At 42.1% G+C, this 26,527-nt stretch overlaps 2 protein-coding genes across 5 annotated transcripts; both read left to right on the plus strand.

The window, feature by feature from the left end:
• Window positions 1-49: 49 nt before the first annotated feature.
• SIKE1 (suppressor of IKBKE 1) lies at window positions 50-5,386 on the plus strand. Its single transcript, XM_054804072.1, is given in 5 exon segments — window positions 50-456; window positions 458-608; window positions 1,098-1,240; window positions 3,383-3,496; window positions 3,856-5,386. Coding segments are annotated over 5 exon segments (690 nt in total). The 5' UTR covers window positions 50-264; the 3' UTR covers window positions 3,946-5,386.
• Window positions 5,387-5,926: 540 nt separating this feature from the next.
• CSDE1 (cold shock domain containing E1) lies at window positions 5,927-26,496 on the plus strand. Of its 4 annotated transcripts, none has more exons than XM_054804250.1 (20): window positions 5,927-6,290; window positions 10,127-10,554; window positions 12,914-13,112; window positions 13,828-13,937; window positions 14,297-14,389; window positions 14,869-14,966; window positions 15,129-15,210; window positions 15,560-15,688; window positions 15,881-16,006; window positions 16,857-17,069; window positions 18,834-18,974; window positions 19,064-19,222; window positions 19,765-19,872; window positions 20,717-20,892; window positions 21,280-21,392; window positions 21,916-22,035; window positions 22,258-22,436; window positions 23,408-23,571; window positions 24,486-24,618; window positions 25,204-26,496. In XM_054804250.1, exons 3-20 carry the CDS (start codon window positions 12,914-12,916, stop codon window positions 25,249-25,251), a joined length of 2,391 nt encoding a protein of 796 aa, XP_054660225.1. In that variant the 5' UTR covers window positions 5,927-6,290; window positions 10,127-10,554; the 3' UTR covers window positions 25,252-26,496. The 4 variants fall into 4 exon arrangements, with proteins under 4 accessions (XP_054660225.1, XP_054660227.1, XP_054660226.1 ...); XM_054804251.1 differs by lacking the exon at window positions 5,927-6,290 and adding an exon at window positions 7,125-7,343; XM_054804252.1 differs by lacking the exon at window positions 14,297-14,389 and having other exon boundaries at window positions 6,171-6,290.
• The last annotated feature ends 31 nt before the right edge of the window (window positions 26,497-26,527 follow it).

The raw sequence follows: 26,527 nt of genomic DNA on the forward strand, positions 1-26,527 counted from the left end.
CACGGCTCGTGCGGCCCTCGGACGCCGCGCGCCAGTCGAGCGGCGCTCGCGGCCTGGCCCGCGCCTGCGCACGTGCGGCGCGAGCGTCGCGGCCGGAAGCGGCGGGGTCGTGCGCGGGCGGCGTCCCCGGCCCGCGGGCTCCCGTCTGCCCGTGCCCGGCGGCGGCCAGGGCTCGCGCTTCGCCGGTGCGGAGCTGTGCCGCCGAGCATGGGGCCGCCGCGGAGGTGAGCAGCGCCTGCTGCTCGGCTCGGCTCGGCGCCCGCCATGACCTGCACCATCGAGAAGATCCTGACGGACGCGAAGACGCTGCTGGAGCGGCTGAAGGAGCACGACACCGCAGCCGAGTCGCTCATCGACCAGTCCGCCGTTCTGCACCAGCGTGTGGCCGCCATGAGAGAGGCGGGCGCGGCGTGGGCCGAGAAGGTGAGAGCGGGCGGCGGGCGAGCGAGCGAGCGGGCGGTGGGGCGGTGGGGCGGCCGGACCGACAGCCGTGTCTCAGCAGGGCCCGGGCCCCGCGGCGGAGCGGCCCGACCCGTCCCGGCTGCGGCCACACGTGCTGCTGTCTCAGGAGAACACGCAGATCCGCGACCTGCAGCAGGAGAACAGAGGTGAGCCTGCCCGCCGCGCCGGGGGAAGGCGGGGGGTGTGGGGGTGTTTGACGGGCGGCGTGCTGGCGGGACCCCGGGGCGCGTTGTGGGGAGCCGGGGGACCCCGGGGGCCGCGTTGGGTGTGTGGGGGTTGTGGGGTGATGTGCCGGGGGTGCTGGGGCGGGGTGCCGGGGGAGGCTGCGCGCTCAGCGGCCCAGGCGGGAGGCGGCTGCCGAGGGGCCCGGGGAGAGCATCTGCTTTGCCGGTTGTCAGCCTCGCTGGGGGCCTCGGTGTGGAAGGGACTGCCGGCCTCAGGATGGCGTCTCGGGTAGCCGGGGGGTCCGGACAGCCAGCTGCCCTGGGCCGGAGCCCCGGGGCTGCCCCGTCGAGGGGGGTGGTGGGGTAGCACGAATCAGGCGAGCGGCTGGTGCTGAGCGTCTCTGGGCATCTGCTGTCATTGCTGGGAAAAATGGGTTGGAGTGTGTGGCGATGACATGCTGTATTTTACAGAGCTATGGATCTCGCTGGAGGAGCACCAAGATGCGTTAGAGCTTATCATGAGCAAGTACAGAAAGCAGATGTTACAGCTTTTGCAGGGGAGAAAAGGTGAAGATGCAGAACCACTCTTGAAAGTTCATCAGGCTAATTCTTTGGTAAGGTGGGATGGGGACAGAAGAGGGCTCAAGACCCCTGTTCGCTGTGTCTTGCTTGCTTCCGTCCAACCTTTTGTTTCCATTCATGGAACATCTCTGCTCCAAAATACATTTTCTGAAACTCTTGTCTCTGTTTGCTGGTATTTTTTTCTCTATTCCTTTTACAGCACGCAGGTTCTAACAGTTATCACAGAGGATGCTGAAAAGCATAACCCTTTCACGGCCCAGGTGAAGGCTTGTTCTTCACGCACTAGGTGGTGAATTCCCTGGGTTAAGATCAATGCAAATGATTCTCTACAGTAAAATTCAAAGGCATCAGAGTTGTTACTGTTCCTGTTCAGTAATGGTAACAAAGGGAGAAGAACCTCCTAAATCTCTGTGAGCTGTGATTCTTAATTCTTAAGAAATCATCACTCCCAAATGTTTTTAAATCCGGATACTCTGTGCAGTGGCCTAAAAGTGTCCTTTCATCCATGTTGGGTGCGGTGACTTCAGAACTCTGAGGTGTGGCTACTGATAATGCTGCCTGTTTTACGTTTAGGTGTCTTAATAACAATATAAAAAAAATATATCTCTATTTAAGGCCTATGAATTAAGTTAGGCATTTGTTAAAATGCATTTTTATATGATTAGAGAACAGCAAGCTGGTTCAACCTAGTGACGTCTCATATCTTGTGGTTTTTTAATTGGAATTGGAGCCAGCCTAACCCTTTGCACGTGTGTCTTTGTACAAAGTATGTGGCAACTTAGTAGTTTTCTGTTCTGTGTTGCTTAGGTCCTCTGAAGTTAAGTAGTGTACCAATGCCTTGCTTCCAGTGCTTGCTTAGGTGCATGAGTTGCTTTGTTTATCAAGACTTAACGTTTGAACAAAACTTCTAACATTATTCTGTGGCACTGTTTTTGCTCCATTTTGATGGCATGGAAACGCAAAGCTGAAAAGGCTGTGGAGGAACCTTCGGTCGAATGTACCTAGACTGTCTCAATATCTAGACGAAATTTTCTGTGCTTCAGATCAACTCCATGAGTTTCTTCCTACCCACGACTTGGAGAATAGTAACAACCTTTAAATATCTTTTAAAGAGCTGTATTCTTACTGTAATGATTTTTCTGTTTAGGAAAAAACACTTCATTCTTTCTTCCCAGATTAAATTATCTAAGTCTTTCTTATTCCTCCAGCTCTCTTCTAGATGCTCTAATTTGTTTACATATTTTCTGAATAATGGAATTCAAAACTGAATTCTCTGCTCTGGTGATACATTTATCTTCCAGGGGCAGTGGAATAAATACTGACATTTGGAGAAGAGAAACTCCAGCCTATAACATTATCTGATATTCCCCAAAGTGCTTTGTGATAACCGTGTATTTTCATGTTACGTTAAAATACTTCAAAAGCTTCTAAATTCTTACCTTGCTACTTCTTGCCAATTACTGACATTTTTGTGTTTGCACATTGGAATTCCTCTCTAGATGCTGTATTTTGAAACGGAATGCTCTTCAAACAGGAACTGTTGCTACATTACATGTTGGAATTTTTCAGTTTTCATTATAGGTGCGTGTCTGAGCTTCAACAAAATGCATCTTCCAAAGGATCAGAGCTGTATCTAGACAGAATCTGTAAAAACTGCCTCAGGAGGCTCTGGTGTTACTTATTTTAGTTTCCTTGCTTGGCTTCCTTCTGAGACGAAGCTGTTTACTTCACATTGTTACTTAGTCTTGAAATCTCATTTGCTTTTATATTTGGTGTTCTTATAAATTCAGGGTCAAGCTTATCTAATAAAGCAATATAAAACTTGCTGCATGCTAATCATATTCACATGAACCTGAATCTGTTGTCTCAGTGCTTGTCACTCTTGAAATTACTTTCATCTTTGTAAGTAAGGGTGCCTTATGTTGCTGACTGATGTAATTCTATTCACTGTTTTCATCGATGACTCATGATAATGGACAATAAGGTAAATGTTTCCATCTTTAAATATCATACAAGTTAGAAAGGATTGCAAGCGCTTTGGAGGAAAGGATTCCAATTTGAAACAGGAAAATAATCCAAAGTCAAGAAAATGAAAGTAATCGATTTAGAAGGGATAGATTATTACTGCTGCCTTTGCCTGAACATATTGAATATCTTACTTTTATGTCTTTCAGGAAATTGAAAGTCAAATAGACAGAATATGTGAGATGGGAGAGGTGATGAGAAAAGCTATTCAAGTCGATGATGATCAGTTCTTTAAAGTTCAGGAGAAACTAGCTCAGTTGGAGGTAAGAACAGATACAATTGCTAAGGATAGATCAAGCTTTGGGAGTCTCTAGACTTAGTCTGGACTTTCTATGTATGTGTCAAAGATTTATAACAATCAAAAATTTGGGGGTGGGGTCAGGAAATGCAGAACATGCTCTGTGTATTTTCAAGGTCTTGATGTTTCTATTGTATATATGAAGCCAGAATCAAAAGATAAGCTTTAAATGATGTGGTTCTCCTCTTGTTAGCACTGCATTAATGCTTATGTTACAAAATCAGTGTTTTATTTAGCTGTGAAGGTGTGGGGCTGTTTAAAGATTATCGTCCTTTAATTGTGAATTAGCTCATTTCTATTTCAGCAAAAATATTGATTTTGCAGCTTGAAAACAAAGAGCTGCGTGAACTATTGTCAATCAGCAAAGAATCTTTTGAGGTGGGGAAAGAAGATCTGCCTGACTGTGAAGCTTAGGTCACAGAATAACCTTATCTCCAAATCTTGACTTCAGAGACTTACTATGAAACTACCCTACAAGGATGGGTTTTCATTTGTTCTTTCAGGTGTTTCCTGGTATGTTTGTTTTATCTTTCAAAATGTGTGGGCTGTTTTCTCTGCATTTTTCTGAAATTACATACTGTCGATGGCAAAGGCTTGTGTTGCTGCTCCGTCTTAGTAATTGCAGCATACAGATGCTTAACAATGAAGTATTTGATGTGTACTCCCTTGTGCTATTTTATTTCCTCTCCCTTTTGTTATTTTTTATGAGCTTTAGTTAATAATTCCAACTGTGCAGATGGCACTTAAATCCACCTCGTCAGTAGCTAGAGAACATAATACAGGTTGTGATTATTTTATTTGATAGAAGGAACAAGAGATTGTTCAAAAACTGCATTGCAAATGGTAGGTACACGTTTTGCTCTGCCCGCACAAAGCGGGCACGCAGAGCTGTTGTTTTGCTTTGAGGAGCTAACACTCGGTCTTTGGCTGGGTTAACACTGCTACTCGGACAACTGCTTACAAGCAGATCGTGAGAACAGCAGATAGCCAATAGAGCACTTTAAGTAGTAACTCTCATAAGGAACATACTTCACCTTGATTTAGCGGTGAAAATCGGAGTGGATGACTGCTGTGCGTTTCTGAAGGACGTCGTGTATCTGACTAATTATTTTTTTTTATGGGTAGACGTCTTCCGGCTTTACCAGTGCTCCAAGGTGTGTGGATATGGGCTAGCTCTGATCTGAAGGCGGTGCGCTCAAACCCTGTGCAGCGCACAGCACTTTCAGATCAAAGCTCTTTGGCCTCCCACCACTTTGGACTTCAGGAAGAGTGAGCTGAGGTCTGCCTCAAAACTAAAGCAAAACCAACCATGTAGACAGGTTTTTAATGTTACATCGCAGGTAAGTCTAGTTACAGATGTGACGTAGTTATTGCGACATTGCAGAATCCTATATTGAGTGAAATTAAAATTGCAGTGTTGTAGGAATTTACCGTAGAATCACAGAATGGGTTGGAAGGGACTGTAAAGATCATCCAGTTCCAAGCCCCTGCCACGGGCAGGGACACCCTCCACTAGACCAATATTGTGGTATTTTTAATGACATTTTTATATAAGGATTTGTCTTTCTTACCTGTGATCAAAGAATAATATTCCAAGAACAGTAAACATTTCATTTCCAGTATTAGTTTAAATTTTTATGCTACTTTTTCCCAAGTGACAATTTTGATAGGTGCAGAAGGTGATTGACATTCCTGTGCTTATTAAAATACATTTTCTTGCAACCATTTGGAATATCCAGCAAGATTGTTTGGTAGATATAAGGGATTTCTGTACAGGAGTATTCTTGTATACAATCCTTTTCTATTAGAAAATGTTTAAGAGGGAATAAAAACCCCAAACAAACCCACAATCAAATGGGCAGTATTTTCTCAAGTGTATTCTGGTTTGTGAATCCTGGGGATAATTCCGTCTGTTCCGCATGTACCCAAGCCTTTTGCACCCCTTCTAATTTTTACCTTGCCCAAATGAAATATTACGATGACCAAAACCGTCGCATTTTATCTCTTTTAAATCACCACCATCTGAAATGCCCGTGACGATGCATTTTCACCATCGCTATCCCGGCGTTGGTTAACATTCCTCCAAGTGGCTAGCTGCTGTGCAGCCTGAAAAAAAGGGAAACTAAACAGCAGTTGCTTTGACTGATGAGTTTATTATTAATTAGTAGCGGGCCAGAATTAGCGGGGGCAGTTTAAATACGCTGCATTTGCTGCTGTCCCGCTCGTCTGACTGCAGGACGGTTCTCAGCTCACGTTCAACACTGGACTGGGGCTTCAGGACCGCAAATGTCCCCTGCGTCCCCTGGATTACAACGGTGCGGGCTTAACGGCGAGCAGCGCTCTGCCCTCCCCGTATCTAGGTGTCACGGTTGCGCGGAGCCTGCCCACGCGTGACGCCGTCGGACGTGCCGTTACCCTGCGCCTCGGCGGCCGAGAGAACGACGCACTGGCTGCGGCTGTAGCCCCCACGCTGTGCACCGCGTTCCCGAGGGCCCGTGGCCGTGGCAGCACTGTGCGGCCGCGATCGTGACGGCGGTTCTGGCGGGAGCAGGCGCCGCTGACGCTAAACCCTTGAGGCGCGTGACCGCGTCGCCGGCCGATTGGCAAGCAGGCGCGCATGCGCACCGCGCCGCCGCGCGGCTCCTTTCGGCGCAGGCGCGGCTCCACCCCGGCGCTCTCGCGAGAGGCCGGGATTTATTCCTACGTGCTGTGCCGTGCTGCTCATGGCGGCGCTGGAGCGGGGGCGCTGAGCTGTTGGGGTGAGTACGGTCCGCGGCGGGCTCTGACGGCTCCCGTCGCTGCCCAGGCGGCGCCCGCGCAAGCGAGGGGATATTGGAGGCTCCCCCCCCGCCCCCCCCCCCCCGCCCCGAGAGTTCGGCGAAAGAGGCAGAGGGCACCTCTGGATCCGCCTCCTGTTCTTCTCCTCTCGCAGCGGGCTCGGCGGGGTAAAGCTGCCTGGAACCTCCCTCGGCCGCGCGGAGTGCGGCGGCCGGGGCGGGGGGAGGGGAGGGTGGACGCCTGCCTGGTAGGCCGCTGCTCCTGGGGATGGAGTACCGGCGGCCGCGGGTTGCTGGGCCGTGGCGGCGTGCGCACTACGCTTCCCGGCGTCCTGCGGGCAGACGCCCTGCCGCCGGGGCTCTTGGGGGCTGGAGTCCCCCCCCCCCCCGGCTGCGTAGGCGGGGCCACGGCCCGGCCGGAACTCGCTTTCCCGGCGGGCTGCGCGGCTCGGCGGGCTGCGCGGCTTGTTGGGGCCTGCAGGCCGGCGGGCGGCGGGCTGGCCGGGGGCGGCGCCGAGGGGACTACGGGTCCCGGCAGGCCCCGGGCGGGGCCTCGGCGCTGGGGCTCCTGGGGCCCGGCCTGCGCGGCCGCCGTGGAGGGGCGGTGGCGGACCGCGGTTCCCGGCGTGCTGCGCGCGCAGCCCCACCCGGCGCAGCGCCTGAGCCCCCATCCCTTTGTGTGTGGGGGAGCGGCCGCCATCGCCCCCCTTTGTGTGCGGGGAGGGCGGCGGGACGGCCACTCCCTCCGCCTTGCCTTGCCCTTCCCCTTGGGCCGGGAAATCTGCGCGGCTCCTTTTCCGGCCTTTGCGCTGTCATAGCGTAGGCCGCGGCCCGGCGTGCTGGCCGCCTCCCGCACACGGCAGCCCCCGCTCGGCGCGCTGCTGACTGGGGCTTCTGGCACCGCCCCTCGGCCGGGCCCGCCGCTCCGCTCCGCGGCCACCATCTTGCTGCAGCGCAGTGAACAGGGCCGCGCCGGGCGCTCGAAGCTTGCCGTGCCGCGGGCCCCTCCTGAAGGCCTGCGAGGAGTCTCCATCGGTCTGGGTCCAATTTTCTGCTGTCTGGATTAATAACGAAGCACAGGGCTCTCCCCCAAACTCCAGGCCCCTTAAAGGAAAACGGATTTTTGGTTTTGTGGTGATTCTATATGTATATGTATGCCTTCGCAGATGTCCTTGGAAGTTCTTTAACTTTCTCTTTTTTCCCCCCCCATAGATGTATTTTTTTTGACGTAAAAGTGAGTTCACTGATCTAGTGAATGTTGGTAGCTGATCTCGTAGCTGTCATCTATTTTTTGGGGTGCTCAAGAGCTCGTTTTCAGTACTACGTTCCGATATTAATTTGAAAAGATATGCAATAGCTTTATCTATCATCTACTAGCTGTGTTGTGCATGCATACTGAAAATACAAAGTTTCGTCTTTACTGAATTTGATGTAAGAGATGGCTATTTCTAGAAGCACACGTTCTAATCCAGTAAATATTGTTCTTGCACTTATCTCTTTTTGTGAAGAAAATGATCAACAAAACGACGTTTGTAATGTGGCAGGTCCTGTTCTTAGGCCGTATAGGTGGTTTCTAGCTGTGAACAGCTTTATGTCATTTACTGTTATTTAGCAAAACCTGCTCCTGAAAGACTTAAAGAACAAAACTTGTACAGCTCTTCCCTGTCTTTGCATTAATCCTTTCAACTGTAAATATACAAATGCAGAACCCAGTGTGACTTGGGGGCTGGGCAGCTGCTTAGGGTGTTTACCATTTGGAGGAGTATTTATAGTAGCTGAATTAAAAAGTAAAGAATTTGAGGCAGACGCACACAGTGAGATTTTTTTTTTTTTACTTGAGTTGTGCTTGCTTGACAACCCCATTTTTTTAATAACTTTAAAGTAGTAAACCAATCTTGTTATCGAATTGAACTGGCTTTTAAGGGAACATCTTATGCCTCATTCCATTACCTGACAAAATTGGCTTTAGTCATCTCTGGGCAGAAGAGGTGTTTTGATTATTCTGTGAAAATGTAATATATTCTATGCCTAGAAAAATGAGAAATGTAGTATGATACCAGTTACAGCTCTAATAATATTAGTCTAATTAGATGAGGGAGAAGTACATGAATAAGAAGATTCTAAGTGTCTCTCTGCAGTTCTTGGGATGCAGTGTATGCCTCCTTCATTTCTCCTGAACTTGGTTGGGGGGATGCAAATTTGAGATCTGAAATGCTATCCGAAAAATAATACTATCCTGAAAGAGATTGTGGTAACAGTTGCCTGAATCTAATACAGAGGTGCGTGAAAATTCTAGTTATCCTGTTATTTTTGCGATAGCTTTGTGTCTTCTGATTTATATTTTTGTATGACTGAATCTTTCACTACAAACCTTTCATACCGGATACTGGTTTGTACTGCTCTCGTCCAGCTTCTTATTTAGTCTCATTCATGTATGTGTAATGATCTCACAAGAAAACTTACTTCACCCAAAAGTTCAGACTGGTGACTAAAGGAGGATCCTTCATCTGGAGGAGAGGTCACTGAAATACAAACTTCTGTAAAAACTGAGTGATGAGCTTGCATACAGCTATTGTGTGCTTTTGGGGTTTACAGTTCTTATTTGTAATAGCTGACTGCAGTCAGCTTTTTCACTGTGATGAGAGTTAAATGTCTTTGCTTTCGTGTTTCAGTCGCTAAGTTGACTCTTTGACCTTTCGATTCCCTTTAGTGAACATGAATGTAAACTGTGAATTTTCACTACAGTGGAAAAATAGGTTTTGTCCGTGTTTTTGCTCATTTGGTGTGGGGCCTGTGGAACGGCTTGGGGAAGAGTTGTGCTCTGATGCTTCATACCTTTAGATTAGTGCATAACATGCTAGTTTATCCATAGATTCATAGCTCTGTTGCTTCTTAGCAGCTTTTGTCCACAAAAATCTCCTCCCTCTTTTTTTCTTGTATTTACTGAGTAAGCAACAAACTCAAATCAAAACTTGATTTGATTTCTTTTCAAAACAAGCTTTGATTCTATAGGGTTTCAGTTTTCTGTGGTAGGTGGCAGTTTGTCTAAACTGCTTTCTCATGAAAACACAATGTGGTACGAAAGCTTTAGGAGAGAATTATTATCTAGTTACTGCTGTGGAGAGTTGTCTTTGTTATGTTAGCTACACAAATATTATCCATATACAATCAATGTTTTGCAAACCCTGTTTTAAGAAGTCCAGAGAATGGCTCTGCAATTATTATACATGCTGTGCAGAGTGCACATAGCCTGTGTAGAACAGGCACACGGCATCTGTACGTATAATTGAGAAGTTTGTTTATTTTGATACAAAGCTAAAGGTGCTTCAGGTATTGCTAGTCCTCGAATTGCTTTTTGGAAGAAAAATTACCCGGAAATTCTAATTCCTTCCCCCAACCCCCCCCATACACCCTACTGCTACTTTGAAGGTCTGTGCAAGCACTTAGTAATTAAATTGAGACAGCACCCATATAAAGTTATTGATAGGAGGACTAAAACTTGCATTAAATGATGCTGCTACTCATCAGAATGAAGTTGCTGTTTTAATTGTACAAACTGGGACCTTTCCTGAAATGCCTGGCTGTATCTGAAGAGTTTAAAATTGGAAATACCATATCACTGACTTGGAGGTAGAGTTTCTTGGAAAACAGAACTGGAAATTGGAATGCCAAATAGATCTGTAAAACAGTCTTTCCTAGCATGTATCAAATCTACAGTATTAAGGTAGAAGAGACACACCTGTTTGTAGGAACACCTAGGATTGATGTATAATTTCTTTTAAAGTGATACTTAGTGTGTGTATTTTTTCCTTCTCCAGTATGAAGAGGAACAGAACAGAATTTACCACCTGAAACTGCTGCTTCAAGTTCAGATCAGGAAAAGATTATACCACATTGTAACAACAACTCAAGACCAAAGAAGAGGAAACTTACACTGAAGATACAAGGCTTGATCTGAAACAAGAAGTTTGTGCCTACTCAACAGCTTCAAAAGAGCACGTCCCAACGCTGCTAGTAGTCTTTGTTTTCTCCAGTGCTGTATTGAAACTGCCCAGGGCAGCAGCACTTGTATTCTCTATTAGCTTGATAGATCACATTCTCTTGCTATCTTTTTTCTTTCTTTCTCTCTCTCTTTCTTCCTTTTTTTTTGTTTTTTTAATAACAGTCTTCATCCTTAGAAACTTGTGCTGAAACAGAAGAATCGGCTAATACTACTGAAAGTGCAATATTTGAATATCACTGCGAGGTTGGTGCATGTGTTATATAAAGAGGTTTTTATATATATATGTATATAAACTTAATAGGAAACAGGTTGTCAACACAAGGGTGTGGGTTTTGTTAGGGTTTTCTTAGCAATTCTTTGCTGCTATGTTGGTTTAGTAGTAGTATGACGAATTAGTAGTACCTGCATTATGGTTCTATTTAACAATCCTTGTAACCTTAGAGAGCTGGTTATTAATGTTTCTCCCTTCTAGTAACAGTAGTGTTGGGGTTCCAATCCTTTTTTTTTTTAAATAATCTCTGTTTAATCTTCTCTAAATCTTATTGCACAGGTGTGGGGTTTTTTCTTCCTCTGAGTACTCGTATTGGTGGGGTTCATAGTTCTTGTAAACTGACAGGTCAACTGTTGGGAGTGAACTGTTGGCAGTGGACAGCACAGCCAGGTAGTCGTCATTGTCCAGTGTATAACCATTGTATTGTAGGTCCAAGCAAGCCTTGTTTGTACATTAATAGGTTGTAGCCTATTACTAGAAGTTTCTCAATGGTTTTGTGACAATACTCCTGGTGATACATATAAATGGACACGGTCTTTAATTTTTGTTACGCTCTGTTATAACGTTATGTTTGAATGGGTGTAGGAATACGGCAAACACCTGGAAAGACTGCCAATATTATCATGTATCTTTCTCTCTACAGCAAACTAAAGTGCCATCCTGAGGAGTGTATCTTTGTTTGAACTTGAGTTGTCAGGCTTTAGATGATTGGTGGTGACTACTTTGTGCTATATTACTAATACTTTAAACCCAAATTGTTCAGATGGTGTCATGTAGTGGTAGTCTTTGAGCAAGAGATTACAGCAGTGTTGTTGTCTGATCCTAAAACAGGCTTTTCTGAACTTGATTTTTAGGTAGATTTTTGTAATTTTCTATATCTGATGTACCTTTAGTAGTAGTTTGTTACTTAACGCCTGCGGCAGGAGTGTATGTGTGTTTGTGTACTTACCTTGTATCAGAGATGTGAAGCCATTTTGTAAATGACTCACAAAAAGCATTTGTCACACTGATTTGAGCTTTTGAAATGGCTTAATGTTCTTGCCTGTTATTCTCCTGGGGAAAGGTATAATAATATATCATTTTCCTTTCCCCTAGCCATCCTACTTGCAGGACAAATGTATCTTTGAAAAGTATTTCTAACTCTGGGATGGTTTAAAATCAAACACGTTAGCTGTTGCCTTCTCACAAGGACATCTTCTTGTGTGTGGAATGTCCTAGGGGTTGCCTTCCTCAAAAGATGAGGGTTCATGTATTGGATCACTTTTAAACTGATTTCCAAACAGCATGATAAGACATGCTGTAACTGTACCTTTTAATACATTGAGTAACTCGGTATCTGTATTAGAATAAGAAGCATGACAATTTTACAAGATGCTCAGGCATCTTTTATCTACACTGAAGATATTGCTGACTAATTTTGAATTTCTTCTGCTTGATACAACAAGAAAGCAGAGAACAGATACAGTCTCATTCTGTTTCCACAATAAATATTCTGGAAACTGCAGCAAATAAACCCCTCCAATACTGTATTTTAGGATGCATATTGACTGTTTGGAGAGGGGGGAGGGTTGCTTCAGTAGCCTTTCTTGAATTAAAGTGTTTGAGGTGTAATACCCTTCAACTGATTTAATTGCTAACCTGTAAATGGAAATGGCTTGCTTTAAAAATGTGACTTGCACATCAAAAAGCCAGTGAGTTAGTAAAGGGATTTGTGAATATTACAAGATTGAGTTGGTGCCTTGAAAAGAAAAGCTGCCCCCTCCATCAAAAAAAAAAAATTCTGTGCTGCAGAAATTTTAGTTTAATTCTTGGTATTAATTCCATAACTTCAAAAATGTTTAAATACTTAAAACCATTTTTTTGTGAGAAAGACTGAATGGACAAACTTTGCAGGGATGTGAACCTAATTCTGTTGGTTCATAACTGTTGCATTTTCCTAATTACCTATTTGATTTGGAAGAGCCAATACTTTAGATGTTTTCAGGCTCTGATGTGAAATAGTGAATGTGGGAATACTTTGAGGTATAATGCTTAAGAAAGTCAGAAGTTTGTTTTGGTCTAAGCAAGCCTTATTTCAGGGTTGTATTTCTGGCCTATTTTATAAATATGTTGCCCGTCTAAATTTTAAGGTTTATTGTTTTACAAAAGTCTAACTATTTTGATGTTCTTACTCTGTTTTAAAAATGGTTAGAATTTGCTTCTTACAATAACTTCCACAAACTTTTTGTGTTTGTTATTCTGATATGTGGGCATGGGGAAAGGAAACTTATTTTAAGTAGAGTTGTTTTTTGTTTTTTGTTTTTTTTTTCCCCTACTCTTTATTTTAAACAGATGAGCTTTGATCCAAACCTGCTCCACAACAATGGACACAACGGGTACCCCAATGGTACTTCGGCAGCGCTGCGTGAGACTGGGGTTATAGAAAAACTGCTGACCTCTTACGGATTCATTCAGTGTTCAGAACGGCAAGCTAGACTGTTCTTCCACTGTTCACAGTATAATGGCAACTTGCAGGAGCTCAAAGTAGGAGGTAATTAGGCAACTTTGAGAGCTTCTTGACTGAAGATCAGTCTCTTTCACTTGCCATAGAAAATCCTTTTATCTTGTGGCTTAAATGGATGCATGCTGTTGCTTCTCATGGGCTAAACAGACAATCAAATTAATAATCTGCCGCTCCTGACGAGAGAGACCTTTACCTTTCGTGCAGCTTCTATTAATGCAGTTGTGGCCATTCTGGAAAAGGTGCAGTGTTAGGTCAAACGTGTAACTGAGGTGGAAGCAAGTGCTTAGACTGTGGAAGAATATACCTCATATACTTGGCGTTTCTTTTTTTAGAATTAGTTTGAAGATGACCAATTGTTTTTCAGAATGGGGAGGCTGCTACTTCATGCTACTGATTAATGTACTAGTGAAGTTTCTAAACTACTTAATGGCAACTGTTTTATGTTGTCTGAACTTCAGTGTGAAGTCTGCTGTATAGTGAGTGGGCCAGGGGACGGGAATTGTTACAGGACAAGCCATTGCAGTAGAATAGTTCATTAGCAACAGGAGTGAATAAGCCAAATAACCAGAGAAATATTTGTAAATAGGTACTTTTCTTAGCAAGGAAGGACACTGAATTTTACTTTGTGTTTGGCTGCAAGCAGTGTATTGTCAAATGAATTATCATTTAGTGATTAAAAACAAACAACAAACCAACCCAAACAAAACTCTGTGATGCCATTATCATGTTTGATGTCTTCTAGACGATGTTGAGTTTGAAGTGTCTTCTGATCGCCGAACTGGAAAACCCATTGCTATTAAATTGGTGAAGATAAAACCAGAAATATTACCTGAAGAACGAATAAATGGACAGGTTAGTGCCTGTCTTCTATACATGTATAGAACTTCCATCTTTCACTCCAGAACAGAAGGCTAGATTCATTTAGCATGCATATATTAACTACAAACAGTATTCAGTTACACTGAAATATATTTTTGTTGTTCTGGTAAAAATTCAGAGGTTCAGTTTGAGCTCTTACTTGGCTCCGAGCAGTTCTTAGAGTCAACAGGTGTTCTGTAAGATTGAAACTTTGCAGCATGGCATTCCCTGTTGAGTTACCCCAAAAGTGCATCCCTGACTGTATAGTAAAGGATCCTGAGATTCATTTTGTATTCAATGCTGCTCCTGAAATGACTAGCAATGGATTTTTTTTTTTTTTTTTTGACTGGTAGGTTGTGTGTGCTGTTCCTCACAATTTAGAGAGTAAATCTCCAGCTGCCCCGGGTCAGAGTCCAACAGGGAGTGTATGCTACGAACGTAATGGGGTAAAGCTTACATATTTTACTTGAACTCTTCACTGATCCATCATTATGGTCTATGAGAAAAAAAAATTACACAATTTAATGTAGACAATTGACACTGGTAAGAACTGTAGTCCTTGGCAAAATAGAAAAGCAGCATGCTTTGGTAATTACTACAGACAGAAATGTTAATTTGACAGCTTGCTTATAGTTATGGAGAACTTCATGTAGAGCCAAATAGGTGTTTTTAAAAATGTTTAAAGTTTAGAAATTGACATTTAAAGATGGCCACATACAAAACTTTCAACTTAAGTTGCTTGTTAGACTCATCAAAACAGCATGATGGAAAAAAGAATGTTTTTGCATGCTGCATTTGACCATTTTCAGTTTTCTCACTAAATTAATTTCTTTAATAGCAGATACTGTCATTAAACAAAACTGTGTTAATCTTTCTTTGAAACTATTCTGCAAATAGACTAATATTAGTCATTGTTAATTTACAGGAAGTATTTTATCTGACTTACACCCCAGAAGATGTTGAAGGAAATGTACAGCTGGAAACAGGAGATAAAATAAACTTTGTAATTGATACAAATAAACAGTAAGTTGGTATTGCTTTTCTGACTTCATACTTTGTTTTAGTACTCAAGCAACAGTTAATGCCTGTTCCAAGAACTGGAAAGACGTTATGAAATATAATTTAATTTTTGCTCCAGACTTGAATTGTTTCAGGTTTGCTCTGTTTACTTTTTCCCCCCTCTAGTACTGGTGCTGTAAGTGCTCGTAACATTATGCTATTAAAAAAGAAACAAGCCCGCTGTCAAGGAGTAGTCTGTGCCATGAAAGTAAGTGATGCTTTAGCTTTAAAGTTTCATTTGAAAATTAAATGCTGTTCTGAAAAGTGGTGTTGTAAGTAATATATCTAGGGCATTAAGAGCTACTAACAGTTCGGCACTGTGGGCGTAAACTGGGTGAAACGGTTTAAACAGCTAATATTTGATATTAATAGTCATCTTAACAAACAGTGTCTCATTTATTTCCGATTGTATATTGTGGTAGTCAACTGTGTGCACTCATAAGTCTGCCGTAGGGGTATGTCATAGTTTTTCACTGTTGTTTGCTAGAACCTGTAAAATTTTGTCTTTGTATGTTAAGAGAATAGGCAATTTATTAAACACTTTGTTCTGTTCTTAGGAAGCCTTTGGATTTATTGAGAGGGGTGATGTCGTGAAGGAGATATTCTTTCACTATAGTGAATTTAAAGGTGACCTAGAAGCCTTACAGCCTGGTGATGATGTGGAGTTTACAATCAAAGACAGAAATGTAAGACGAAATCCAGTAAAACCTGAAGACAAGATCCTAGGGCATAACTGGACAACTATTTTCTCAAATTCACTTGTAAAAGGAAGGGGGGAGGAGGTTCATTGGAAAGTGTCTGCTACCTTACCTCTTCTCTATGGGTTAACTGATTTTGTGCTCTTAATTTCTCTAATTTAACTGATTTTATGCTTTTAGGGTAAAGAAGTTGCAACAGATGTTAGACTGCTTCCTCAAGGAACTGTCATTTTTGAAGATATCAGCATTGAACACTTTGAAGGAACTGTAACCAAAGTAATTCCAAAAGTACCCAGCAAAAACCAGGTGAATTTCAGTATTTACTTTATGTGAAATGTTGTATTGATTGTATTGAATTCCAGTCAAGTGTTAAAAATAGCTCCCCTTTCCCTGTAACAGTCTGCCGCATAAGCGTAGTGTCACAGTAAAGGAGTAAGCTTCGGCTTAACCTGTAACAACTGTTGATAGCAGTCACAGTGTGCAATTCTTCTGAAGGTTATAAAGAACAAGAATTAGGGTAGCGGTAACATTGGAGAATACGTGTTTTTAATGTTTCAAATACTTCCCATTGAATTTTGTGGGTTTAGGATGTATCTTTAAGGCACAAGCTTAGGGAAAAGGGCAGAAAATATTTGCTGGAATAAGCCTGATCTATGGATTCCTGTGAGCGTTAACAAATAATGAGGTTTTTCTCAGAGAGATAACTTGACCTTTAATGTTTGGCTTTGAGGAAAGAGTGTACAGAGCATGGTTTTAGGTGAGTCTGTGTTGTTTTGGGAAGGTTTGGGGTGGAGTTTTTTTTGTGTGCTTTGAATGCTTAATAAGAGAGACACTGCCTTTCAGAAGCGTTCTAAGTATGGTTATAAATTTGATTCTTGAAATAGGGTTTTAATTTCTTTGGCAATACATACTTAGTGCTTTAAAACACAAAAACCCAACCACCACCACAAACTACCTTGCATTTGGCTATGGACAGTAAATGACAAATTAGGAGTGGTGGAAATGAAGCATAAGGGGTCTGAGCCTGGCAGGCATTTGGTGCCATCCATACTTCTGTTACCACTAGTATTTTTGAGAACTATTCCGTCTGCAGTTACGCTGAGTCTTGTAGGTCCTGCAACTAACTTTTTTTCCTGTTGGGTTTTGTGTCTGCTAGAGTGATCCGTTACCTGGCCGCATCAAAGTTGACTTCGTGATTCCTAAAGAACTTCCATTTGGAGACAAAGATACAAAATCCAAGGTGACCTTACTGGAAAGTGACCACGTTCGATTCAATATTTCAACAGACAGACGTGACAAACTGGAACGAGCCACCAATATTGAGGTTCTCCCCAATACTTTCCAGTTTACTAATGAAACTAGGGAAATGGCAAGTATCTATCTTTAAGAGTTTTCATTCTTGAGGGGAAATGGAAATAAAATATGGGGGCTTTGTCTTTAACGATAACTTTATGTAAAAATCACTAGTGTCGTCTTCCATTGCCTTTTCTGAAATCCAGTCCTCAGATATACACTTCAAAGTGCTTATATGGTATAAAATTCAGAATTAGTAACTGTGCATCTTTCCTTTAAAAGAACAATAAGTTAACTACTAGATAAACGAAATCATACTAGAAAATTAGACCTTAATTTGCCTTCTTGCATTGGTAGCTGGTTATAGCAGCCAGAGAAGTAATGCAGTCTTGAGCTATCGCTTTAAAAATTCACATGCATGAGTCTAAACAGGTAACTACTCATGTTCCTTAGGAAAATTGGAAGAACCTGGGGCTACTCTGGTTCAGATAAGATTCAGAGGAGGTACTAAGACTTTTCACTGTGTGCAGCTTCTGGATTTCATGGGTTTTGGCCAATCCCTCTCTGTCTGCATCCAGCAGAAGGATCATAGAGATGCATTCTATCACATACCGAAAAGTCTTTGTGGAATACAGGGACTAAGGTGGATGTGCTCATCAGTATTAAAGAATATATTTCATTCCTGTAATTTGGAATGTTGGTTATGTTCCAACTAGACTCTAAGTTTGCCTTCTTTTTCAATTGGCGTCCAATTACAGTGCTGTCACATCGGTATGCTGTGAATTAGGGACCCTTTGCTTTAAGAAAACCACTGAACTTTGATGTCAGCCTCTCAGTCTTTGGAATTCTATCCTACAGACTACTCTGGCTAGATAATATTTGCCCACCTGAATTGACCTGTCATTGAGGTAGCAAGTATTGGCTGCTTCTGGAAAGGTTAGCTGATTTTCCTGAGCTTGTGAAAGCGATATAAGAGAAGAACATTCCTAAAGGTGGAAAGTATCTTTGCATTGTCATTCAAATGCCATAAGCCTTCCCTGAGACTTGCTAAAGGCTCCCTAGTACCTGGGTTGAACAGAATGTGTTCATGAATTCTATCTTGCTCAATACCTCTGGCACGATCTGGTACTAGTTCTTCCTAACTTGAGTAATGAACTCTTTCAGCAAGTTTATGGGGCTTATTTTGTTTTTTAACATGGGGCAGGGTGAGAAATGGATTTTTTGAAAGTTGATGGGGCACAATATATTCTGTTTGTCATTCAGCATTCCATTTGTAGTGGTTACCAGGAAGGCAGCTAAAATACTACATGCTTACCATAATATACATGCATGGATGTGATAGTCTTGTTTTAACAAGCTTCTTTGTAAGAAAGCTTTTTGATTCCTTCATTTGTGTCTGGAAATCAGATGGTTTTTCTCTTAAACTTCCCTCTGACCACTGGGTTTATTTCCCTTTTATGTAGGTTCTTGTACGTTTTGTGTGTGTGTGTGTGTGCTTATATATTGCGAGCTTGTGTAGATGATGCATGTATCTGTAAAGTTACCCCCTTCAAGATCATGTTCTCTGTGTAGTAGTAATGTCAGGTTCTTTAACTGCAGTCCTTGTTAATGGCTTAGATGAATCTTTCCAAAATTGAAATTGAGGAACTAAGTATGTACAACTTGTTTGCATTTCAGGCTGACCATAGCCTTTAGCACTGCAGTTTGCAAGGCAGCACTTTGCATAAACCAAGAAGTGTTTTCACAGCATTCAGGCCTTGTGTTCAGATTATTACATACTCTGCAGACGGATGTCGTGTACTAGCAGTAAAACTGTAATTGTCCGTTTGACTATTCTCAGGGTGTGATTGCAGCAATGAGAGATGGCTTTGGCTTCATTAAATGTGTGGATCGGGATGCTCGCATGTTCTTTCACTTCAGTGAAATTATGGATGGGAATCAACTCCATATTTCTGATGAAGTAGAGTTTACTGTTGTTCCTGTAAGTAAGATTAATATTTTTATGAAATCTTCAGTTTTTAAAGAAATTGTGTGCAGTCTGTCTAAAATCTGATCGATCTTGGCTTTCAGGATATGTTGTCTGCCCAAAGAAATCATGCTATAAGGATTAAAAAACTTCCTAAGGGCACGGTTTCTTTCCACACCCAATCAGATCACCGTTTTGTGGGCACTATAGACAAAGAAGCTACTCCAGCCAAAGCCACTAGCCCAAATAAAGGCAAAGAGAAGGTAACGCTGCTCTTCTGTTTGTGAAGTACCTGTTCTGTGTTCCTGGCTTCAGAGACTAAGGCAGCTTCTTTAAAATCTGTAATTCAACTTTTTGAAGCACTGTTTTTCCTGTATAAATGTGAACTACATTGAATAACTAATGACAGCAGTCGGCAAAAACTGTGTGAAACAAGATAGTAAAAGCATCGTTAATGATCACGTTGTTGAGGATCATTTCCAAGAACTTGATGGGAAACTTCTTTCTACCTCCTACTACGTAAGATGCTAGATAGAATTGGTTAAAATTAAGTTTCTACAGCTAGAGGAGAAACCTTTATTGTTCTGTCATGCTGTTCTAAACAATGCCAGAATAGTTAAACTTCCAGTAAATACTTACTGGAAATGGTGGTAACTCTTTCCTTTAAAAATATTGTCTAGTATTATTCAAAGCTTCTTAATCAGAGTTGATTGCTCTATGTTTTTCACCAGTTACTGAGCAGTTTGCAAACTTGTTTGCTTACAAATAAGACACTGACTGCTGATTTCTGATGTCGTCTTTTTAGGAAGCTGAAGATGGAGTAATTGTTTATGATGACTGTGGAGTAAAACTGACCATTCCTTACCAGGCCAAGGATGTGGAAGGATCTGCTAATCCCCAGATAGGAGATAAGGCAATATAACTTCGTATACCATTGGGAAATATTTTTCTGTGCATTGTGAGATAGGAGCTTCTCTTTGCCTAGTTAGTGGATTTGTTCTCCCTCTCAAAACAAATAAAGGACAAAGCGTCTGTGTGGTGTCACACATTTTTCTTCTGTCCTAGGTTTGAGTGGCTTAATCTTCTGTATAGCTAAGAAAAATATCCTAAGTCCTGGTGATACGTATATGAAAAAGTGTCTTAGTATGTAAATGATGTGTTTTAAATAAGGAATTCTTATCATTAAGACAGTGGATTCTGCTTGTGAATAATCAAGAGGAAATTAGCGTAAAGACTTTGAGATGAATGTTGAAGTGGGAGAACATACCCTTACAAGCAAATTAGCCTGAGTGGCAGTGGAAAGGGAGAAAGAGCTCAGAGATCAGGTGGAGCAGCGTAAAAGCTGTCAGTGTTCAGGAGCCATGCTAGGAAGGCACTGATTACTGTTTTTAAAAATCTGAAACAAGTGAGCGAAGCTAGGTACATGCTCACTGTGGGCCACTGGTGAGAAGTGTAGTGAGAGGAGGCAAATCACGTAAGCAGAAAGAGTCTCATCTTTAACGGGCAAAAAGCTGAGTGCTGGAGGCTGGCTTGCCTTGCAGATGTTGCTGGTGTGACTGCTACTCTTTGGAATGTAGTAAATGTCAATGAATGACAGATGTTTCTGGGAGAGTAGTGGCTAGGAAATTACTTTCCTGGAAAGCCTAGATAGTGATTACAGATACACAGCTTGGAAATGAGCTTTTTCAGGGGTTTTGTGGCCGTGGTTTGTTTTGGGTGTTTTCTATCTAGTATTGATATATGCTCCTCTTCAACAGGTTGAGTTCAGTGTTTGTGAAGTGAAGAGAACTGGCCTGCAAACAGCTGTTTCTGTCAGAATGCTAGGACGTAATTACAGCTCTAAGAGGCTTTTGGGATATGTGGCAGCCCTGAAAGATAACTTTGGATTTATTGAAACAGCCAATCATGATAAGGAGATCTTTTTCCACTACAGGTGAATGACAATTTTTTTATTAATAATAATAATAATATTATTTTGGTTGTTCGTGTGTTCGTTTGGGGGGAGGAGTTTGGTAGGGTTGGCTGTTTAAACCCATTTGGACTTCACACATATCATACACACGCTTAGGTGTCTCAAGTTCCATTTATTGTCTCTGTTGGGCTGGTTCAGACTCCTTTGTTAGTCAGCAGTCTTTGTGTTCTGTGCCTCTGAATCCCAGTCCAGGAAGTACCATTGTATTGTATATTTGAAATGCTTCACTTGCTTGAAAATGTAAGGTGCTGAGCTAGTTAAATGGTTTCTGATTAACTTATGTAAATATTGGATGAGCGTTGCTGTTATGTAACTAAAGGAAAATTGTACATAATTCTATTCCTGTAGTGAATACTGTGGTGATATTGATAGCCTGGAACTTGGAGACACCGTTGAATACAGCTTGTCAAAAGGCAAAGGAAACAAAGTTAGTGCAGAAAAGGTGAACAAAACACATGCAGGTAAGACTGTACCTGGTGTTTTCTGCTTACAAGGCTCTTGGCAGGTGCTGATGGATAAAGTTCATTAATAATCTATTTACAATTGGAGCTTAGACCAAGAGGATGATGCTTAGTGTGGTGGTCATTGGTTTCCTGAAAGCTGTTGCCTCTGTTTCCAGAGAACAGACAAGTGCAGACTAACAGTCCTGCAGACAGTAGCAACGCTTTGGACCTTTGCCGTACTCTGTCCTCCTCCATTGGAGGGTTGTAAGGAGAGACTTAGTGGCAGAACTAGCCAAATTAGTAATTGCAGTAATATTTTTCTGCTTCTGTGTTTGAAGTGTCAGTGTGGTCTCGATTAGAAAAGCTGTCATTACTTATTGCTGTGTTAAAGCTGTTCCAGTTTTACTGGGTGATAAGAGTGCACTGCTTTGGGTGTCTCATAGCACAACCTATTGGCTCCTGGTCAGTCTGAATCACTTAAAAAGGATTATTAAAATAAGGTATGACTAGAGCGTTCTGTTCTTGTACTGTTTCTTTTCAGTGAATGGTATCACTGAAGAAGCTGATCCAACTGTTTACTCTGGTAAAGTAATTCGTCCTTTGAGGAGTGTAGATCCTACACAAACTGAATACCAGGGCATGATCGAAGTCATGGAGGATGGTAAGATTTGTTGCTTTTAAATTATAAGTCTTGTGTGTACACACAAGAAGTGTAGAAGTTTAATAAACTGTAAATAGAGGCATTAAAGATTATATTCACGCTACATTCATACTACTGAGCTGATAGTAAAGGTATAATTTCTGATACTGGAAGTAAATTCTAAATGCTCTCAGGTAGGAAAGGACGCCTCTCAAGTCTGTCTTGTACTCTTCCCTCCTGTAGGTGAGATGAAAGGAGAGGTGTATCCATTTGGAATTGTTGGAATGGCAAACAAAGGTGACTGTCTGCAAAAGGGAGAGACTGTAAAGTTTCAGCTCTGCGTTCTTGGTCAAAATGGGCAGACAATGGCTGTTAACATCACACCGTTCCGCAGAGCCACGGTGGAATGTGTGAAGGATCAGGTGAGTGACTGCTGCTGTGAAGACAAGATGTGTGCTAATAGGAAATGTCTGCTTGATTTGGCATAGGGCAGGTGAGAACTCACTTCAGCTCTTGAATCCGGGAAACTTGCTGTGCACAAATGGATTGCTTTGTACTCTGGTTTTGGGGAAGTAGGTTTGTGTAACCCAAGTACTGGTTTATGAAGAACGTGTGGCGTGACCTTTAGTGAAGGTGAACTTGGTACTTGGTTTGGTGCTGATACTTCATTCTACTGGGCAGCGGTTCCTGCTGTGGCTGATTCTGAAGACCTGTTTTTGAGATGTTCTGGAAATTGGTCTAACTAGTTTCTGCTGAACAGGGCATTTAAAAAGAAACAAAACCGCACGTACTCTGCTTCTAGAAGAAGCTTCTTTGCAGCATTAAGCAATCAATGATTATGGTCCACCTGAAATGCAAAGGCTGATCATTGCTCTAGTTGCATCTCAGAATGATTAGAAAACTAAGTGCTGTGAATGCTTTCTACTTTTATAGTTATTCTGCAGCACTAAGCTCTAGTCACTTATGGAGAGGCTAGATGAATTTTGTGGGCTTATACATGAGTAGAACAGTAAATGGAAGTAACTGATTTCTTACACCAGTGACAGACCAAAAAAATGGAGTGGTTTCTACTGTGTAACTTTTAAGGTGGAGTCCTAGAAAAGAAGATGCAGCATTGCTCTTCTTAGCTTAATACAACTACCAGGACTTTATAGAACAAGGTCCAAAAACTGCTATAGACTTTAGGTTTCAAATGTGACTGCAAACCTGAGAAGAGTGCTTAGACTTCCAGAAGTATTGTTTCCAGAGAGAATGTTCTTTTCAGTGTAAAAGTGCATTTCCACTTCTATTAGGCACTTCAGAGTTTTGTGTTTTTCTAGAAGTAGTTAAACTGCAATAATGAGTTATCTGTTTGATCAAGAGGAAAGAAATAATTTTGTGTTTTGGTTTTCAGTTTGGTTTCATTAACTATGAAGTGGGTGACAGCAAAAAGCTCTTCTTCCATGTCAAAGAAGTTCAGGATGGCGTGGAGCTGCAGGCTGGGGATGAAGTGGAGTTCTCAGTAATCCTGAACCAGCGCACAGGAAAATGCAGTGCCTGTAACGTGTGGCGTGTCTGGTGAGGATTTACAATTTAATCTGGCACGCTGTCTGCGTCACAGTAGTGGAACGTGTGCTGCTTTTAAACTGAGCTAGCTGTTCCTAGAGTGGGAGCTCTGAATTTCAGCCGGCTTCAGTGAGAGTCTCTCACCTGAGAACTGCCGGCCCTTGTAGGGGGTCCAGTACAGCGCAGCAGCAGAACTCTCAGCTTTTCTTAATTACAGGTAGCTTGTTCTTTTTTTTTTTTTTTTTAAGCTATTCTTAAGGAGGTCCCCCCATAGCAGGAACTTGAATACAGCCTTCGAAGTAGAAATTAATGATATTTTGATGTAGTTGCTGGCCTCTCTGGTCAGCAATAACTTGTTTCCTGAAGAGCAATCTTCATTTTTTAAATAGAAAAATGATGTTGTTGGGCATTCTTCTTTTTGGCTCATGATTTCTTAAGGGTGATGGGTCTTTCTTTTTTTGCTTTTGAGCTACTTACACATTTTGAAGAAATCTTCAGAATCTGGATTTTGCCTAAGCTTGAGAGAGCTTCCTGTGGCTGTAGAAGTGCTAACATTCAGTTTCTTCTCTCAGAATTCTATTCTCTGAAGATGAGATGTTAATGCTATGCCATTACTCACTGGCAACTCATAAGCCTTTTATTGTTCCAGTTAAAGGGAACAAATGTAGGAAATACTCCTTAGTGTGCATGAGAGTAAATGCAACACCTCAACTCACTGAAGAGTACCTTTTTGAGAATACTGTTTTGAGCTACTATTTCAGAGTCCTGTGTTTAATGGTTTTGAGGCAGACATACGTGGTGTCATCCAGAAGGTCTGCTTTCGCACAAGACATTATAGTGACTGTAATCTGGGAAGTGACTATAAATTAGGTGGCTTACACCATCTCTGGGAAGTCATCGGTGCTCTCTGGTTAACTCTGTTACAGTGAAGGTGCTAAGGCTGTTGCTGCTCCACGTCCTGATAGACTTGTTAATCGTTTAAAGAGCATTAATCTGGATGATGCCAATGCTCCTCGTCTAACAGTTCTTCGTCAGCCTAAGGGACCGGATAACTCAAAGGTATGCAAGATAAAAGGCTAGCGTGCAGAAAAACTGTGGTTTGTGTTTTAGCTTGGATAATGTAACATTGCTTCCTCTGTTGGAAGCCTAAAGTGTTTGAAATGTGGTGTCCGCTTTGATTCTGGAGTGAACTAGTCACCTGTTGGATTAGATTATTTTTGTGCAAAGTCAGGGGCGCTATACCCTGTGTCGTTAATGTATGCTGTGGTTTCAGAAGAGCACACAGTATAGAAGTGACTGATTGCTGCTTGTGTTCTAGCCCATAATGGCTATATTGGTTTGTTTTTTGTTTTATAAAACTCCTGCTTCCCTTCTTGGAGATAGTAAGTGAAATCCGTTTATCTAAACTTGGCTTTCACATAAGGTTCTGCCACCACATGATAAGCAGGAGGAGTAAAGTGTCTGGAATCTGTGAAGTATCTAGGACTATAAAGGACTCTCAGAACCTGCTTTGTTACTGTCTCTGTTTCTGAAGACAAACGTGGCTAATGAGAAACGTGTTCATGCTGTACGTGGTTAGAACAGAACAGGTTTGCTTTAAAGCATGATGCTGGAGCTAAAAGTTTGTTTTGGTTTTCCTTGCAGGGATTTGGTGCAGAGAGAAAGATCCGTCAAGCTGGTGTTATAGACTGATCCACAAAACCCATACCTGATGTACGACTGAGTGGTGGGGGCTGGTGAAGGGTACTGAATATCTCCCTATTCATCCCTTCCTCCAAATTCTAAGAAGCTATTACACCGGTTTTAACACCTTCTCATGTTATGTTTAAAATAAATTCATGAAACCATTTTAAAATTATGCACAGTTGCATTCTGGAGAACTTAAGGTGGCGCCTTATAGTATCACATTTTAGAAGCTTGTTTTGAATGGTGCATTTAACGCAACTGGTAACTGCAAATCTACATTGCCTATGTGAGTAAACATTATAGACAGCTCTACTCTGGTAGACCTTATGGAATTCTGCACTACAACTATCTATGCTTTATCTTTGTTATTTTGGCCAAGGTATTACTATGCCTTAGTGCTCAGTTGCAACGTCTTTCCTTCCAAGTGGAAGCGGAAGGCTCACTTCGGCTCACTCCGCTCAAGTTCTGAGGACCATGTGAAGGTGGAATAAGTTCAACTTGATATAAAAATCTGTATGAGCGTTCAGATAACTTAAGTTGATGGCCAAATGTTACAATGTTTTCATATTTCATTTGAGTCCTTTAGCCAGCAAAGTTGTTAGAGCTCAATGAAAGTCTCTTTCCAGGGTAGACTTATTTTTGTAGCGTTCGGAAACACATGCAGTGCAGAATTTCATAAGGCTGAGGTGTGCCATCAGTGTGGTAATTTAAATATATTTAAAACAATGCACAAATCTGCTGCTGCTTAGAACACTGCAGCTTCTAAACCCAGTTTCTTTTACTGATTTAAATTTAAAAAGAAAGAAGTTGTGCCTGAAGTGAATACTTTTTTTTTTCTTTTTTGCAGCCGGCACCCAGTGTACTGTAAAAGAATAAATACTTAGGCTTTCCATAGCTGTATTGAGACTTTCATCAAGGTGAAATAGTTGATGTCTGTGTGCTTTTTTTTTTTCCCCCCCTCCCCCTGCCCCCCCTCCATTTCCCCAGTCACACTTTATCAAGCAAGAAAACTGAGTGATTGGTCTAAGTATTACTTTAACCAAAAAAGATCAGGAGTTACTTTCTTTGAATAGAGGGCTGTACTGTGGGGTTTTTTTTTTTTTTTTTTTTTCATGTTACCTCTATTCTCAATTTAGGGTTTTCTTCTCTGGGAGATGCATTATCTTTGTAAAACAAACATTGCTTTCTCCAATTTTTTCTGTTAATGGCAAAGAATGGAAATAGAATAAAGTTTTACTGATTTTGAAAAAAGCCTCCCTCCTGGCCCCTGTCTTCCTTCACG

This window comes from Grus americana, chromosome 25 (assembly GCF_028858705.1).
Source record: "Grus americana isolate bGruAme1 chromosome 25, bGruAme1.mat, whole genome shotgun sequence".
NCBI lineage: Eukaryota > Metazoa > Chordata > Aves > Gruiformes > Gruidae > Grus > Grus americana.

What these genes read in the sequence shown, in the direction of transcription:
- CSDE1 (XM_054804250.1), top strand. Translation starts at nt 12,914, where the DNA reads ATGAGCTTTGATCCAAACCTGCTCCACAACAATGGACACAACGGGTAC. An exon ending in CAAATAAAGGCAAAGAGAAG is followed by an intron (nt 19,223 to 19,764) that starts GTAACGCTGCTC and finishes TCGTCTTTTTAG; the next exon opens with GAAGCTGAAGATGGAGTAAT. An exon ending in AGGGACCGGATAACTCAAAG is followed by an intron (nt 24,619 to 25,203) that starts GTATGCAAGATA and finishes TTTTCCTTGCAG; the next exon opens with GGATTTGGTGCAGAGAGAAA.